Raw genomic sequence first — 19,219 nt, 5'->3', positions numbered from 1 at the left:
TTATGCGGTTTTATTGTCGTTGACATTAAAATCTGAGGACTTTTGTTGTATTTTTATATATTTCGGCTAAGTCGTCCGACTGTAAAAAAAAGAGTCTAACGCCCGACCCCCTCCTTTTTAAAACGGTCGTGCGCCGACGCCCCTTTTCCGTTGAGTATAATATATTCCCTCATTGAATAATGTGATGATATTACGTGTTATGGCCTTTCGAAGGTTTTGACTTATATCTTGAGAACTTACACATACACGCCCAAGTCGATAAGAAGGATTATTTTGTAGCAATAAGCTTATTTGATAAAAAGCCTTTTACACAATATAACTTCGCATAGTGTTTCACAAAGTGACCAGATAATAACAATAATCATCAGTCGGTTGAAGAATTTGAAAGTCAGGGGGGGGGGGGGCCTCTCTCAAAAACCTTAAACAGACATGGGTTGTAGGCCTACGACGCCAGCTCCATCGACAATTTCTCTGCTGACAACATCCGACACTAAACAAGTTTTTAGCTTCAAAACTGTACCAAAACTATATTATGAAATGTTAAAATGTGCACTCACTTTTGAGTGTTACAAAATGTAGGCGGCCTTACCGAGAGAACCCCCCCCCCCCCCCCCCCCCCCCCCCCCCCCCGCTTATTCAGCGGCTGGCTAAGTCGTTGCGATTCCTTGAAAAAATCCTGCGTACGCCACTGCCCCCCCCCCCCCCCAACATCAATAAATTGAAACATTAGTGATCTTCATTGCATTCATCATGCATAGCGCATGGAAGAAAAAAATGCATCAGCAGCACAGAACTCTTAAATACGTATTTAAGAGTTCTGTGATCAGCAGCGGACTTCAATATAAATGACCTCAATTGACCTTGTAATAGTACATGTAAATAATGAATGCGCATATGCATGAACGAATGAATCTCGGCACGTGTGTGGCGTATGTTATGTTAAAACTACTAGGTAGCCGTTCTTCAGTCAAGTTTTTGATTCTTTCGTCTTGAAATGGAGGGGAAATGGGAGGAGTTACCAGTTCCACTCAGTCGTTGCGTGCAAAAGAGTTTGAGGAAATTGAAATTTGACAGAATGACTCCCGTTCAGGTAAGTGTAGTCCCACTAATTGATTTTCGTGTTTGCTATTGTGAAGTGTTTGTTACATGTTGTTGTGTCACTTGATTGTGCTGTCGGAAATGTATGCTTGTTGTGAACTATGACGATTATTATTTGATATTGACAGCAATATGTACTGTAATTACACTTCTGTATAATCAGAAACGTTTGAGAATAGGAAAAAAGAGTATTTTTTTAGTCGGTTGAATATAGAGGTCTAGAGTTTCGATTAAAATTCAATTAGATCTAGGGTCTTTTGTGCGGCCAACACCATGTGAAAATTGTATTGAATCTCAACAAACTAACTTAATTTCTTACAAGTTACAAACAGTTCATGTCAGCTTCCATACAAAGCTATTTGAAATGAAGGTGCATGTTCCTTGTGAATTGTGTACATGTTGGAAATCTGTCTTGAAACATGAGAGGGCCGAGGGACGTACACAAAAACAAGTGACAAGCAAAATAAAATTAAAAAATAAGGTGATCAGCTTTAGCTATGAGAATTTTATAAGTTTTTACCATCAATGTAAGGTGCTGATTTTGTCTTCTTTTGTTATCAAGTCACATCTAGCATCTTGTCTCATGTACCATACATGTGCATGAATCCTCGTGCACTGCCAATAATAATGTTTGTGTATCTAGACTAGTAATACAACATTGTAATAGACCCTACGAGCAAAGACAGATTCCGCCCCCAATTTGCCCAAACCAAGTCCGAACCGCTCTTATTGACCTGTAAACAAATACTTTCTTGAGTGGATTGAGATGGAGATCATGGAGGATTGTGATACAACACCTACATGTATTAAACCTGCCTAAAAATGAAATCAATTCATTAGCTTCATTGAACACTTTTTGACAAATCTATTTCTTTTATTTTTATCGACAGGCAGCAACGATCCCACTTTTTCTGGGGAACAAGGATGTGGCTGCAGAGGCGGTAAGTAGCATTTCCACTCATTGACGTGACATAATGTAAGCTCAGGCAACATGTGCTCCAGCCTCCAGGATCTATTTCGTCAACTTTTATTTTTTATTCCTAGGACTGACGATAGGATTTAAAGTTAGGTTAAGAGTTAGGGTTAGGTATAATGTTTGGTCAAGGTTTGAAATAAAAATCTGGTCAGTGGAACAAAATTGATGCTGGAGCATCATCCTTCTCAAGATTAATACATATTGATGTATATATGTATTGTAATTTGTAGGTTTATTTGTATTTTTGTCTCGCCTGCGTAGCAAAAAGCGAGACATAGGCGCCGCTTTTCCGGTGACGGCGGCGGCGGCGATGGCGTCGGCGGCGACGGCGTCAACATCAAAAACTTAACCTAAGGTTAAGTTTTTGAATTTTTGGTATAATTTTTAAAGTATAAGTTCTTAGTCAATGAAACTTTTACCTTAGGGTAATCAAGTATCCCCAATCATGTGAGTAGAATTTCAGATCACAAAGTCAAGGTCAAAGGTCATTTCAGGTCAACAGACTTGGACTATGTTGTAGCATCATCATCGAAAACTTAACCTAAGGTTAAGTTTTTGAATTTTTGATATAATTTTGAAAGTATAAGTTCTTAGTCAATGAAACTTGGACTATAGGGTTATCAAGTCTCCCCAATCATGTGAGTAGAATTTCAGGTCACTAAGTTAAGGTCAAAGGCCATTTAAGGTCAACAAACTTAGACTTTGTTGTGGCATCAACATTAAGATTTTCAAAATGCTTCTTCTTCGTTATTTTTCAACCGATTTTGATTCTGATTGTTTCATATGATAGGGCTAGGAGGGGATTTAAAATTTCTACACAGAATCGTGAAATTCATTATCTATGCTAATTTATGCCAATTTATTCGAAATCACAAAAAAAGCTTTTTCTCCTTCATTTCTCGACCGATTTTGATTTGGTTTGCTTTATATCGTAGAGCTAACTTTGGTATAATTATGGTAATTTATGCAAATTTATTCCAAAAATAACAGAAATTGCTTCTTTTCCCTCATTTCCCTCATTTCTTGACCGATTTTGCCTTATCTGGTAGAGCTAAATTTGGAACAATAAACTTCTACACAGAATTGTGAGATTTTGCTCCATTGATTATTTATGGTACTTTATGCAAATGAAATGAAATTATGTCCCTTCCAGGGCATCAAATTTCTATTTTTTGACCAGTTCAAAAGTGTACCACATAAAATTTACGATATTTGTTGTTGTGAGATACGGATGAGCGCTACGTCATTGACGTTCTGGTTTATCATATTGAATTGCATTATGCAGGCGAGACCGCCGAGAGCGTTTCCCTTGTTTTGTTTAATATGTAATTGGTTGTCATAGTATTCTGTTTGTTATGGTGCTTAGAGACTTCGGTTGAAAGCGCTTCATAAGCGCCGTTTTATTATTATCATTGTAAATATTATATTGGTCTTTATTTTCCTTTCCATCGATTCTATGCTAGCATAATATTCCTGCATCATGCCCCATTGAGGGGCAAGGTGTGACTGTGAGGCTTGGTTTAATAGCATTTATACCCTTTCCTAAACTTTATGGCACAAGAGAAGGAAATATTTATGGTAGCAAACATGTACTTGTATGTCATCCACATGATACAGATTTAAGCTTTGATATGCAATTCTTAACAAAATGTTAACCAATAATTATAGAACCATAAACATAATTAAACCAAAATAGTATTTAGTCTTGAAACAGAGCTTGTTTGAATTTTTTGACATATATATCCGAAATGTCTTGGGTCAAAATAGCCATTTTTGTAAAGGTTACACGACTTATAGCTACTTGCGCCCTCAATATAGCAAACAATGCTTAATCTGTGCCTGTTGGTCCCCCATGATCCCCTTTTTCTTATGTTAATTGAGAGCTGAATTGATGAGATAACCACCTGTCAGCAACCTTGCAGGGAGGTCTAATCCCCCTGGCCAGACTAGTGCAGATGGGCTTTAAAGTCATTATTTTATGCAACTTTATAGGTGACTGGCAGTGGAAAGACTTTAGCCTTTGTGATACCTATCATAGAGATACTACAAAGAAGAGAAGAGCCGTTGAAGAAAAAAGAGGTAGGTACCCGCCATATTATTTTTGTATATTGTAACAAAAGGATGATGTTGAATCAATCAAATATTAATTTGTAATTTTGTGTTACTTATTGAAATTGTCAATGTCCTGGAAAATCTCTCGACAAAACTATCAAACAACGGAGAACATTATGGAAAGTTGTTGTTCAGATCATGCAGCTCTATAAAACTCTGTGTTAATTGTTATACCTGATGTTGCCCAAAATGGTCAAATTCGTAAAGTCATGAAATCTGTTATGTTTAAGTATTCAAATCATAAGTTCATGTAGGTACATTAAAAAGTAAATTTTCATGTTATCCTGTTTATAGTGCTGATTCACGTTTAGAAATGCGTAGGAGCAAATTTTTTTGTGTGACAGAGATTAAAAGCAAAATACCTATCATTTAGTCTATATCTTAAAGGTAATACAAAATTTTGGTATATCGTCATGAATTTGGTTCAAATGAACATATTGGAAGCATATGCGATCCTAAAATATTCTGTGATCGTTGTCACGGTTGAAATGGAGTCTGAAGTGATGAAATTGTAAATAATAAACTCTTTATGTTGTATGTCAAGATATTAATTTAGCTATAAAACAATGTTCCTTGACTAAAATCGACCAATTGGCTATTCCTGTTTGGAAATTATATATCACAACTACATATTCTGTGATTTTCATGGTCGCACCTACCATTGTACAGCCGTAGGTGCTATTTGAAATTTATCAAAATTTACCAAGAGCACGGGTAAATGTTTATATTCTGTTTATCTCGAAAACAGAAGTGTTTTAGGGGCTAAATTTTCTAGTGCTTATAATACATCTATAGGGGCATCCAAATATATCAATATTGTAAAGAACCACTATCCAGCCAGTTTTCAAAATTTTTCAAAACTTTATAATACCTTTAATTGCTGCCTTCAACAGTAATAATCAGTATTATAAGTTACATTAATTCTACTTGTTGTCACCTATGAAGAGATACTGTACTTTGAGAGAACCATAACAATTTGTTCTTGATTCTATGTAGGTTGGTGCTATAATCATCACACCAACGAGAGAGTTGGCCTACCAGATCAATGAGGTCCTGGAACATTTCACCAGTGGTCTCCTGCCCAACCTAACAAAGCTCCTACTGATAGGGGGCAGCAGTCCTCTCGCTGACCTCGAGAAACTACAAGAGGGGTAAATATCTCTTTGATAACTTACCCAATCATATGACATATGACATTCTCTGTTGATAGTTCTGCCATGGTCAATTTCTTACACTTACTGTATTCCTAATGTCAGCCCTCACTATGAACATGACGGACAAAGAAAGAGGACAAAATATACAGTTCCTCATTCTACCCTCATCAATTGCTGTGGTAGAAAAAGGAACATCCCTTCACTGCTATTATGTAAAAATGTGAAGAAAATTTGTAGAACAGGTGTCACATGCATATTCACCTGTTCTACACATTTTGACATAATAGCAGTGAAGGGATGTTCCTTTTTCTACCACAGCAATTGTTGAGGGTAGAATGAGGAACTGTGTATTTTGTCCTCTTTCTTTGTCCATCATATTCATATTGCCTAGATCCAACATTTTACCTAACCTAAATCTAATTAAAACCTAAAATGCAATGTCAGCCTTATCCCTATACTTTTATTTTTGAGGAAAGTGTTGGATGCCAATACCATGGCCTACCCTGCTGGTAACACATGCGGCTTTCATATAAACTGTTTTGGGAAAAATAAAAGAAAGGTAAAGATTAAATGGTTTAAGAGAAAGAGAGAGAAATAGACATACAGTGACAGAGAGAGAGAGAGAGAGAGAAAGAAAGAAAATGAGGGCAAAGAAGAATGTGAAGACAAGACGCCCTTCCACATCTTCCCATATTTGATGACCTTGTTTTTTATGCCTCCGTTACGAAGTAGCCGGAGGCATTATGTTTTCGGGTTGTCCGTCCGTCCGTCCGTCCGTCCGTCCGTCCGTACGTCTGTACGTACGTCTGTACGTACGTCCCGTTCTCGTGATCACGTTATCTGAAGAACGGATCGATGGATTCCTACCAAACTTTGGTCATATATGTATCTAGCAAAGTCGATGAACTGATTAGATTTTGGGGTCACGAGGTCAAAGGTCAAAGGTCACAGGGCTCATTATGTATGCAAAAACAGCTCGTGATCGCGTTATCTGAAGAACCGATTGATAGATTCCTGCCAAACTTTGGTCATGTATGTATCTTGTAGAGTCGATGAACTGATTAGATTTTGGGGTCACGAGGTCAAAGGTCAAAGGTCACAGGGCTCATTATGTATGCAAAACGGCTCGTGATCGCGTTATCTCAAGAACCGATTGATGGATTCCTGCCAAACTTAGGTCATGTATGTTACTTGCAGAGCCGATGAACTTATTAGATTTTGGGTAACGAGGTCAAAGGTCACAGCGCCCATTATGTATGCAAAAACAGCTTGTGATCGCGTTATCATTAGAACAGATTGATGGATTCCTGCCAAATTTAGATCATTTATGTATCTTGCAGAGCCAATGAACTGTGTAGATTCTTGGTTCATAAGGTCCAAGGTCATGGGCTCATTATGTATGCAAAAATAGCTTGTGAACGCATTCTCATTAGAACTGACAGATGGATTACTATTTAACTCTGGATATCTTGCAGAGCCAATGAGCTGAGTAGATATTAGGATCATGAGGTCAAAGTTCAAAGGGTCATATATGTATATGAGAAATTGTTTGTAATCACGATATTCTGAGAACCTGTTAATGGATTACAATTGAACTTGAATTTGAAAAATTTCTTCTGTTTTGGTTTGTAAAATTGCTCTATGACGGAGGCATCATTTTCGACTGCGCGCAGTCGAATTCCATCTAGTTTTTGAATAGGCTAGTTTCCATACAATGAAATTATATACATGCCATTAGATGGATCCTGACCCCCATATCCCTTTGACAGGGGGGTAGTGGCAAATATTGAAAAATTTGAATTATTACAACTTTCGGGCCGAAATGGTAAGGGCCGGGGTGGTTCAGCATTTTGGAGGAAAATATTATTTTTTTTTAATAGGCTAGTTTCCCCATAATGAATGTACATACATGAGATTAGATGGATCCTGAACCCTATATCCCTTTGAAAGGGGCGTGGGGCAAATATTGTAAAAATTTGAATTATCACAACTTTCGGGCTGAAATTGTAAGGGCCGGGGTGGTTCAGCATTTTGGAGGAAAATATTAATTTTTTTTATTAGGCTAGTTTCCCCACAATGAATGTACATACATGAGATTAGATGGATCCTGACCCCCACATCCCTTTGAAAGGGGCGTAGTGGCAAATATTGAAAAATTTGAGTTATCTCAACTTTCGGGCCGAAATGGTAAGGGCCGGTTTGGTTCAGCATTTTGGAGGAAAATATTTTTTTTTTTAAATTGGCTAGTTTCCCCATCATGAAAGTACATACATGCGATAAGATGGATCCTGACCCCCACATCCCTTTGAAAGGGGCGTAGTGGCAAATATTGAAAAATTTGAGTTATCACAACTTTCGGGCTGAAATTGTAAGGGCCGGGGTGGTTCAGCATTTTGGAGGAAAATATTATATTTTTCGAATAGGCTAGTTTCCCCACAATGAATGAATATACATGCCATTAGATGGATCCTGAACCCTATATCCCTTTGAAAGGGGCGTAGTGGCAAATATTGAAAAATTTGAATTATTACAACTTTCGGGCCGAAATGGTAAGGGCCAGGGTGGTTCAGCATTTTGGAGGAAAATATTTTTTTTTTTTAATTGGCTAGTTTCCCCATAATGAATGTACATACATGAGATTAGATGGATCCTGAACCCTATATCCCTTTGAAAGGGGCGTGGGGCAAATATTGTAAAAATTTGAATTATCACAACTTTCGGGCTGAAATTGTAAGGGCCGGGGTGGTTCAGCATTTTGGAGGAAAATATTAATTTTTTTTATTAGGCTAGTTTCCCCACAATGAATGTACATACATGAGATTAGATGGATCCTGAACCCTATATCCCTTTGAAAGGGGCGTGGGGCAAATATTGTAAAAATTTGAATTATCACAACTTTTGGGCTGAAATTGTAAGGGCCGGGGTGGCTCACCATTTTGGAGGAAAATATTTTTTTTTTTGATTAGGCTAGTTTCCCCATAGTGAATGTACATACAAGCCATTAGATGGATCCTGACCCCCATATCCCTTTGAAAGGGGCGTAGTGGCAAATATTGAAAAATTTGAGTTATCACAACTTTCGGGCTGAAATTGTAAGGGCCGGGGTGGTTCAGCATTTTGGAGGAAAATATTATATTTTTCGAATAGGCTAGTTTCCCCACAATGAATGAATATACATGCCATTAGATGGATCCTGAACCCTATATCCCTTTGAAAGGGGCGTAGTGGCAAATATTGAAAAATTTGAATTATTACAACTTTCGGGCCGAAATGGTAAGGGCCGGGGTGGTTCAGCATTTTTCGAGGAAAATATTATTTTTTTTTAATTGGCTAGTTTCCCCATACTGAATGTACATACATCCGATTAGATGGATCCTGAACACTATATCCCTTTGAAAGGGGCGTAGTGGCAAATATTGAAAAATTTGAGTTATCACAACTTTCGGGCCGAAATGGTAAGGGCTGGGGTGGTTCAGCATTTTGGAGGAAAATATTTTTTTTTTTTAATTGGCTAGTTTCCCCACAATGAATGTACATTAATGCCATTAGATGGATCCTGACCACTACATCCCTTGAAAAGGGGCGTAGTGGCAAATTTTGAAAAATTTGAGTTATCACAACTTTCGGGCCAAAATGGTAAGGGCCGGGGTGGTTCAGCATTTTGGAGGAAAATATTATATTTTTTGAATAAGCTAGTTTCCATACAATGAAATTATATACATGCCATTAGATGGATCCTGACCCCCATATCCCTTTGACAGGGGGGTAGGGGCAAATATTGTAAAAATTTGAATTATCACATTTTTTTCGGGCCGAAGTTGTAAGGGCCGGGGTGGTTCAGCATTTTGGAGGAAAATATTATTTTTTTTTAATTGGCTAGTTTCCCCATCATGAAAGTACATACATGCGATAAGATGGATCCTGAACCCTATATCCCTTTGAAAGGGGCGTAGTGGCAAATATTGTAAAAATTTGAATTATCACATTTTTTCGGGCCGAGGTTGTAAGGGCCGGGGTGGTTCAGCATTTTGGAGGAAAATATTTTTTTTTTTTAATTGGCTAGTTTTCCCATCATGAAAGTACATACATGCAATTAGATGGATCCTGACCCCCATATTCCTTTGAAATTGGCGTAGTGGCAAATATTGTAAAAATTTTGAATTATCACAACTTCGGCCGAAATTGTAAGGGCCGGGGTGGTTCAGCATTTTGGAGGAAAATATTATATTTGTTTAATAGGCTAGTTTCCCCATAATGAAAGTACATACATGCAATTAGATGGATTCTAACGCCTATATCCCTTTGACGGGGGTAGGGGCAAATATTGTAAACATTTGAATTATCACAACTTTCGGGCTGAAATTGTAAGGGCCGGGGTGGCTCACCATTTTGGAGGAAAATATTATATTTTTTGAATAGGCTAGTTTCCCCACAATGAATGTATATACATGCCATTAGATGGATCCTGACCCCCATATCCCTTTGACAGGGGGGTAGGGGCAAATATTGTAAAAATTTGAATTATCACATTTTTTCGGGCCGAAGTTGTAAGGGCCGGGGTGGTTCAGCATTTTGGAGGAAAATATTTTTTTTTTTTAATTGGCTAGTTTCCCCATCATGAAAGTATATACATGCAATTAGATGGATCCTGACCCCTATATCCCTTTGAAAGGGGCGTAGTGGCAAATTTTGAAAAATTTGAGTTATCACAACTTTCGGGCCGAAAAGGTAAGGGCCGGGGTGGTTCAGCATTTTGGAGGAAATTTTTTTTTTTTTTAATTGGCTAGTTTCCCCATAATGAATGTACATACATGCAATTAGATGGATCCTGACCCCCATATTCCTTTGAAAGGGGCGTAGTGGCAAATATTGTAAAAATTTTGAATTATCACAACTTCGGGCCGAAATTGTAAGGGCCGGGGTGGTTCAGCATTTTGGAGGAAAAAATTATATTTTTTAAATAGGCTAGTTTCCCCACAATGAATGTATATACATGCCATTAGATGGATCCTGACCCCCATATCCCTTTGACAGGGGGGTAGGGGCAAATATTGTAAAAATTTGAATTATCACATTTTTTCGGGCCGGAGTTGTAAGGGCCGAGGTGGTTCAGCAATTTGGCGGAAAATATTATATTTTTGTAATAGGCTAGTTTCCCCATAATGAAAGTACATACATGCGATAAGATGGATCCTGAACCCTATATCCCTTTGAAAGGGCCGTAGTGGCAAATATTGAAAAATTTGAGTTATCACAACTCTCGGGCCGAAATGGTAAGGGCCGGGGTGGTTCAGCATTTTGGAGGAAAATATTATAATTTTTTAATTGGCTAGTTTCCCCACAATGAATGTATATACATGCCATTAGATGGATCCTGACCACTACATCCCTTGAAAAGGGGCGTAGTGGCAAATTTTGAAAAATTTGAGTTATCACAACTTTCGGGCCGAAAAGGTAAGGGCCGGGGTGGTTCAGCATTTTGGAGGAAAAAATTATATTTTTTAAATAGGCTAGTTTCCCCACAATGAATGTATATACATGCCATTAGATGGATCCTGAACCCTATATCCCTTTGAAAGGGGCGTAGTGGCAAATATTGTAAACATTTGAATTATCACAACTTTTGGGCTGAAATTGTAAGGGCCGGGGTGGCTCACCATTTTGGAGGAAAATATTTTTTTTTTTGATTAGGCTAGTTTCCCCATAGTGAATGTACATACAAGCCATTAGATGGATCCTGACCCCCATATCCTTTTGAAAGGGGCGTAGTGGCAAATATTGTAAAAATTTGAATTATCACAACTTTTGGGCCGAAATTGTAAGGGCCGGGGTGGTTCAGCATTTTGGAGGAAAATATTATATTTTTTGAATAGGCTAGTTTCCATACAATGAAATTATATACATGCCATTAGATGGATCCTGACCCCCATATCCCTTTGACAGGGGGGTAGGGGCAAATATTGTAAAAATTTGAATTATCACATTTTTTCGGGCCGAAGTTGTAAGGGCCGGGGTGGTTCAGCATTTTGGAGGAAAATATTTTTTTTTTTAATTGGCTAGTTTCCCCATCATGAAAGTACATACATGCGATAAGATGGATCCTGAACCCTATATCCCTTTGAAAGGGGCGTAGGGGCAAATATTGAAAAATTTGAATTATCACATGTTTTCGGGCCAAAGTTGTAAGGGCCGGGGTGGTTCAGCAATTTGGCGGAAAATATTATATTTTTTTAATAGGCTAGTTTCCCCATAATGAAAGTAAATACATGCAATTAGATGGATTCTAACGCCTATATCCCTTTGACAGGGGGGTAGGGGCAAATATTGTAAACATTTGAATTATCACAACTTTTGGGCCGAAATGGTAAGGGCCGGGGTGGTTCAGCATTTTGGAGGAAAATATTATATTTTTTGAATAAGCTAGTTTCCCCACAATGAATGTATATACATGCCATTAGATGGATCCTGAACCCTATATCCCTTTGAAAGGGGCGTAGTGGCAAATATTGAAAAATTTGAATTATCACAACTTTCGGGCCAAAATGGTAAGGGCCGGGGTGGTTCAGCATTTTGGAGGAAAATATTATATTTTTTGAATAGGCTAGTTTCCATACAATGAAATTATATACATGCCATTAGATGGATCCTGACCCCCATATCCCTTTGACAGGGGGGTAGGGGCAAATATTGTAAAAATTTGAATTATCACATTTTTTCGGGCCAAAGTTGTAAGGGCCGGGGTGGTTCAGCAATTTGGCGGAAAATATTATATTTTTTTAATAGGCTAGTTTCCCCATAATGAAAGTAAATACATGCAATTAGATGGATTCTAACGCCTATATCCCTTTGACAGGGGGGTAGGGGCAAATATTGTAAACATTTGAATTATCACAACTTTCGGGCCGAAATGGTAAGGGCCGGGGTGGTTCAGCATTTTGGAGGAAAATATTATATTTTTTGAATAAGCTAGTTTCCATACAATGAAATTATATACATGCCATTAGATGGATCCTGACCCCCATATCCCTTTGACAGGGGGGTAGGGGCAAATATTGTAAAAATTTGAATTATCACATTTTTTCGGGCCGAAGTTGTAAGGGCCGGGGGGTTCAGCAATTTGGCGGAAAATATTATTTTTTTTTAATTGGCTAGTTTCCCCATCATGAAAGTACATACATACAATTAGATGGATCCTGACCCCCATATTCCTTTGAAAGGGGCGTAGTGGCAAATATTGTAAAAATTTTGAATTATCACAACTTCGGGCCGAAATTGTAAGGGCCGGGGTGGTTCAGCATTTTGGAGGAAAATATTATATTTGTTTAATTGGCTAGTTTCCCCATAATGAAAGTACATACATGCAATTAGATGGATTCTAACGCCTATATCCCTTTGACAGGGGGGTAGGGGCAAATATTGTAAACATTTGAATTATCACAACTTTCGGGCTGAAATTGTAAGGGCCGGGGTGGCTCACCATTTTGGAGGAAAATATTATATTTTTTGAATAGGCTAGTTTCCCCACAATGAATGTATATACATGCTATTAGATGGATCCTGACCCCCATATCCCTTTGACAGGGGGGTAGGGGCAAATATTGTAAAAATTTGAATTATCACATTTTTTCGGGCCGAAGTTGTAAGGGCCGGGGTGGTTCAGCATTTTGGAGGAAAATATTTTTTTTTTTTAATTGGCTAGTTTCCCCATCATGAAAGTACATACATGCGATAAGATGGATCCTGAACCCTATATCCCTTTGAAAGGGCCGTAGTGGCAAATATTGAAAAATTTGAGTTATCACAACTCTCGGGCCGAAATGGTAAGGGCCGGGGTGGTTCAGCATTTTGGAGGAAAATATTATAATTTTTTAATTGGCTAGTTTCCCCATAATGAATGTACATACATGCAATTAGATGGATCCTGACCCCCATATTCCTTTGAAAAGGGCGTAGTGGCAAATATTGTAAAAATTTTGAATTATCACAACTTCGGGCCGAAATTGTAAGGGCCGGGGTGGTTCAGCATTTTGGAGGAAAAAATTATATTTTTTAAATAGGCTAGTTTCCCCACAATGAATGTATATACAATACATGCCATTAGATGGATCCTGACCTCCATATCCCTTTGACAGGGGGGTAGGGGCAAATATTGTAAAAATTTTGAATTATCACAACTTCGGGCCGAAATTGTAAGGGCCGGGGTGGTTCAGCATTTTGGAGGAAAATATTTTTTTTTTTTAATTGGCTAGTTTCCCCATCATGAAAGTACATACATGCGATAAGATCGATGCTGAACCCTATATCCCTTTGAAAGGTGCGTAGTGGCAAATATTGAAAAATTTGAGTTATCACAACTCTCGGGCCGAAATGGTAAGGGCCGGGGTGGTTCAGCATTTTGGAGGAAATTTTTTAATAGGCTAGTTTCCCCACAATAAATGTATATACATGCCATTAGATGGATCCTGAACCCTATATCCCTTTGAAAGGGGCGTAGTGGCAAATATTGTAAACATTTGAATTATCACAACTTTTGGGCTGAAATTGTAAGGGCCGGGGTGGCTCACCATTTTGGAGGAAAATATTTTTTTTTTTGATTAGGCTAGTTTCCCCATAGTGAATGTACATACAAGCCATTAGATGGATCCTGACCCCCATATCCTTTTGAAAGGGGCGTAGTGGCAAATATTGTAAAAATTTGAATTATCACAACTTTCGGGCCGAAATGGTAAGGGCCGGGGTAGTTCAGCATTTTGGAGGAAAATATTATATTTTTTGAATAGGCTAGTTTCCATACAATGAAATTATATACATGCCATTAGATGGATCCTGACCCCCATATCCCTTTGACAGGGGGGTAGGGGCAAATATTGTAAAAATTTGAATTATCACATTTTTTCGGGCCGAAGTTGTAAGGGCCGGGGTGGTTCAGCATTTTGGAGGAAAATATTTTTTTTTTTTAATTGGCTAGTTTCCCCATCATGAAAGTACATACATGCGATAAGATCGATGCTGAACCCTATATCCCTTTGAAAGGTGCGTAGTGGCAAATATTGAAAAATTTGAGTTATCACAACTCTCGGGCCGAGATGGTAAGGGCCGGGGTGGTTCAGCATTTTGGAGGAAATTTTTTAATAGGCTAGTTTCCCCACAATAAATGTATATACATGCCATTAGATGGATCCTGAACCCTATATCCCTTTGAAAGGGGCGTAGTGGCAAATATTGTAAACATTTGAATTATCACAACTTTTGGGCTGAAATTGTAAGGGCCGGGGTGGCTCACCATTTTGGAGGAAAATATATTTTTTTTTGATTAGGCTAGTTTCCCCATAGTGAATGTACATACAAGCCATTAGATGGATCCTGACCCCCATATCCTTTTGAAAGGGGCGTAGTGGCAAATATTGTAAAAATTTGAATTATCACAACTTTCGGGCCGAAATGGTAAGGGCCGGGGTAGTTCAGCATTTTGGAGGAAAATATTATATTTTTTGAATAGGCTAGTTTCCATACAATGAAATTATATACATGCCATTAGATGGATCCTGACCCCCATATCCCTTTGACAGGGGGGTAGGGGCAAATATTGTAAAAATTTGAATTATCACATTTTTTCGGGCCGAAGTTGTAAGGGCCGGGGTGGTTCAGCATTTTGGAGGAAAATATTATTTTTTTTTAATTGGCTAGTTTCCCCATCATGAAAGTACATACATGCGATAAGATGGATCCTGAACCCTATATCCCTTTGAAAGGGGCGTAGTGGCAAATATTGAAAAATTTGAGTTATCACAACTCTCGGGCCAAAATGGTAAGGGCCGGGGTGGTTCAGCATTTTGGAGGAAAATATTATATTTTTTTAATAGGCTAGTTTCCCCACAATGAATGTATATACATGCCATTAGATGGATCCTGAACCCTATATCCCTTTGAAAGGGGCGTAGTGGCAAATATTGAAAAATTTGAATTATCACAACTTTCGGGCCGAAATGGTAAGGGCCGGGGTGGTTCAGCATTTTGGAGCAAAATATTATATTTTTTGAATAGGCTAGTTTCCCCATAGTTAATGTACATACATGTGATAAGATGGATCCTCACCCCCATATCCCTTTGAAAGGGGCGTAGTGGCAAATATTGAAAAATTTTAGTTATCACAACTTTCGGGCCGAAATGGTAAGGGCCGGGGTGGTTCAGCATTTTGGAGGAAAATATTAATTTTTTTTATTAGGCTAGTTTCCCCACAATGAATGTACATACATGCCATTAGATGGATCCTGACCCCCACATCCCTTTGAAAGGGGCGTAGTGGCAAATATTGTAAAATTTGAGTTATCACAACTGTCGGGCCGAAATGGTAAGGGCTGGGGTGGTTCAGCATTTTGGAGGAAAATATTATTTTTTTAATTGGCTAGTTTCCCCATAATGAATGTACATACCTGCGATTAGATGGATCCTTAACCCTATATCCCTTTGAAAGGGGCGTGGGGCAAATATTGTAAAAATTTGAATTATCACAACTTTCGGGCCGAAATTGTAAGGGCCGGGGTGGTTCAGCATTTTGGAGGAAAATATTTATTTTTTGAATAGGCTAGTTTCCATACAATGAAATTATATACATGCCATTAGATGGATCCTGACCCCCATATCCCTTTGACAGGGGGGTAGGGGCAAATATTGTAAAAATTTGAATTATCACATTTTTTCGGGCCGAAGTTGTAAGGGCCGGGGTGGTTCAGCATTTTGGAGGAAAATATTATTTTTTTTAAATTGGCTAGTTTCCCCATCATGAAAGTACATACATGCGATAAGATGGATCCTGAACCCTATATCCCTTTGAAAGGGGCGTAGTGGCAAATATTGGAAAATTTGAGTTATCACAACTCTCGGGCCGAAATGGTAAGGGCCGGGGTGGTTCAGCATTTTGGAGGAAAATATCATATTTTTTTAATTGGCTAGTTTCCCCACAATGAATGTACATACATGCCATTAGATGGATCCTGACCACTACATCCATTGAAAAGGGGCGTAGTGGCAAATATTGAAAAATTTGAGTTATCACAACTTTCGGGCCGAAATGGTAAGGGCCGGGGTGGTCCAGCATTTTGGAGGAAAATATGTTTTTTTTTTAATTGGCTAGTTTCCCCATAATGAATGTACATACATGCAATTAGATGGATCCTGACCCCCATATTCCTTTGAAAGGGGCGTAGTGGCAAATATTGTAAAAATTTGAATTATCACAACTTTCGGGCCAAAATGGTAAGGGCCGGGGTGGTTCAGCATTTTGGAGGAAAATATTATATTTTTTGAATAGGCTAGTTTCCATACAATGAAATTATATACATGCCATTAGATGGATCCTGACCCCCATATCCCTTTGACAGGGGGGTAGGGGCAAATATTGTAAAAATTTGAATTATCACATTTTTTCGGGCCAAAGTTGTAAGGGCCGGGGTGGTTCAGCAATTTGGCGGAAAATATTATATTTTTTTAATAGGCTAGTTTCCCCATAATGAAAGTAAATACATGCAATTAGATGGATTCTAACGCCTATATCCCTTTGACAGGGGGGTAGGGGCAAATATTGTAAACATTTGAATTATCACAACTTTCGGGCCGAAATGGTAAGGGCCGGGGTGGTTCAGCATTTTGGAGGAAAATATTATATTTTTTGAATAAGCTAGTTTCCATACAATGAAATTATATACATGCCATTAGATGGATCCTGACCCCCATATCCCTTTGACAGGGGGGTAGGGGCAAATATTGTAAAAATTTGAATTATCACATTTTTTCGGGCCGAAGTTGTAAGGGCCGGGGGGGTTCAGCAATTTGGCGGAAAATATTTTTTTTTTTTAATTGGCTAGTTTCCCCATCATGAAAGTACATACATGCGATAAGATGGATCCTGAACCCTATATCCCTTTGAAAGGGGCGTAGTGGCAAATATTGTAAAAATTTGAATTATCACATTTTTTCTGGCCGAGGTTGTAAGGGCCGGGTTGGTTCAGCATTTTGGAGGAAAATATTTTTTTTTTTTAATTGGCTAGTTTTCCCATCATGAAAGTACATACATACAATTAGATGGATCCTGACCCCCATATTCCTTTGAAAGGGGCGTAGTGGCAAATATTGTAAAATTTTGAATTATCACAACTTCGGGCCGAAATTGTAAGGGCCGGGGTGGTTCAGCATTTTGGAGGAAAATATTATATTTGTTTAATTGGCTAGTTTCCCCATAATGAAAGTACATACATGCAATTAGATGGATTCTAATGCCTATATCCCTTTGACAGGGGGGTAGGGGCAAATATTGTAAACATTTGAATTATCACAACTTTCGGGCTGAAATTGTAAGGGCCGGGGTGGCTTACCATTTTGGAGGAAAATATTATATTTTTTGAATAGGCTAGTTTCCCCACAATGAATGTATATACATGCTATTAGATGGATCCTGACCCCCATATCCCTTTGACAGGGGGGTAGGGGCAAATATTGTAAAAATTTGAATTATCACATTTTTTCGGGCCGAAGTTGTAAGGGCCGGGGTGGTTCAGCATTTTGGAGGAAAATATTTTTTTTTTTTAATTGGCTAGTTTCCCCATCATGAAAGTACATACATGCGATAAGATGGATCCTGAACCCTATATCCCTTTGAAAGGGCCGTAGTGGCAAATATTGAAAAATTTGAGTTATCACAACTCTCGGGCCGAAATGGTAAGGGCCGGGGTGGTTCAGCATTTTGGAGGAAAATATTATAATTTTTTAATTGGCTAGTTTCCCCATAATGAATGTACATACATGCAATTAGATGGATCCTGACCCCCATATCCCTTTGACAGGGGGGTAGGGGCAAATATTGTAAAAATTTTGAATTATCACAACTTCGGGCCGAAATTGTAAGGGCCGGGGTGGTTCAGCATTTTGGAGGAAAATATTATTTTTTTTTAATTGGCTAGTTTCCCCATCATGAAAGTACATACATGCGATAAGATCGATGCTGAACCCTATATCCCTTTGAAAGGTGCGTAGTGGCAAATATTGAAAAATTTGAGTTATCACAACTCTCGGGCCGAAATGGTAAGGGCCGGGGTGGTTCAGCATTTTGGAGGAAATTTTTTAATAGGCTAGTTTCCCCACAATAAATGTATATACATGCCATTAGATGGATCCTGAACCCTATATCCCTTTGAAAGGGGCGTAGTGGCAAATATTGTAAACATTTGAATTATCACAACTTTTGGGCTGAAATTGTAAGGGCCGGGGTGGCTCACCATTTTGGAGGAAAATATTTTTTTTTTTGATTAGGCTAGTTTCCCCATAGTGAATGTACATACAAGCCATTAGATGGATCCTGACCCCCATATCCTTTTGAAAGGGGCGTAGTGGCAAATATTGTAAAAATTTGAATTATCACAACTTTCGGGCCGAAATGGTAAGGGCCGGGGTAGTTCAGCATTTTGGAGGAAAATATTATATTTTTTGAATAAGCTAGTTTCCCCACAATGAATGTATATACATGCCATTAGATGGATCCTGAACCCTATATCCCTTTGAAAGGGGCGTAGTGGCAAATATTGAAAAATTTGAATTATCACAACTTTCGGGCCAAAATGGTAAGGGCCGGGGTGGTTCAGCATTTTGGAGGAAAATATTATATTTTTTGAATAGGCTAGTTTCCATACAATGAAATTATATACATGCCATTAGATGGATCCTGACCCCCATATCCCTTTGACAGGGGGGTAGGGGCAAATATTGTAAAAATTTGAATTATCACATTTTTTCGGGCCGAAGTTGTAAGGGCCGGGGTGGTTCAGCATTTTGGAGGAAAATATTATTTTTTTTTAATTGGCTAGTTTCCCCATCATGAAAGTACATA

The 19,219-nt window shown here is 38.4% G+C and overlaps 1 protein-coding gene across 1 annotated transcript in view; it reads left to right on the top strand.

Annotated features, from left to right (window-relative positions):
- The first annotated feature begins 952 nt into the window (after positions 1-952).
- Positions 953-19,219, top strand: part of LOC583357 (ATP-dependent RNA helicase DDX55) — a 31,738-nt gene continuing 13,471 nt past the window's right edge. Inside the window, exons 1-4 of the mRNA XM_030975057.1 lie at positions 953-1,090; positions 1,989-2,039; positions 4,067-4,153; positions 5,183-5,337. Coding sequence (XP_030830917.1) covers positions 995-1,090; positions 1,989-2,039; positions 4,067-4,153; positions 5,183-5,337 — 389 coding nt within the window. The 5' untranslated portion in view covers positions 953-994. The remainder of the gene's footprint in view (positions 1,091-1,988; positions 2,040-4,066; positions 4,154-5,182; positions 5,338-19,219) is intronic.

This window comes from Strongylocentrotus purpuratus, unplaced genomic scaffold (assembly GCF_000002235.5).
Source record: "Strongylocentrotus purpuratus isolate Spur 01 unplaced genomic scaffold, Spur_5.0 spur5_contig_867, whole genome shotgun sequence".
Classification (NCBI taxonomy): Eukaryota; Metazoa; Echinodermata; class Echinoidea; order Camarodonta; family Strongylocentrotidae; genus Strongylocentrotus; species Strongylocentrotus purpuratus.
This window is presented reverse-complemented; position numbering and strand designations above follow the sequence as displayed.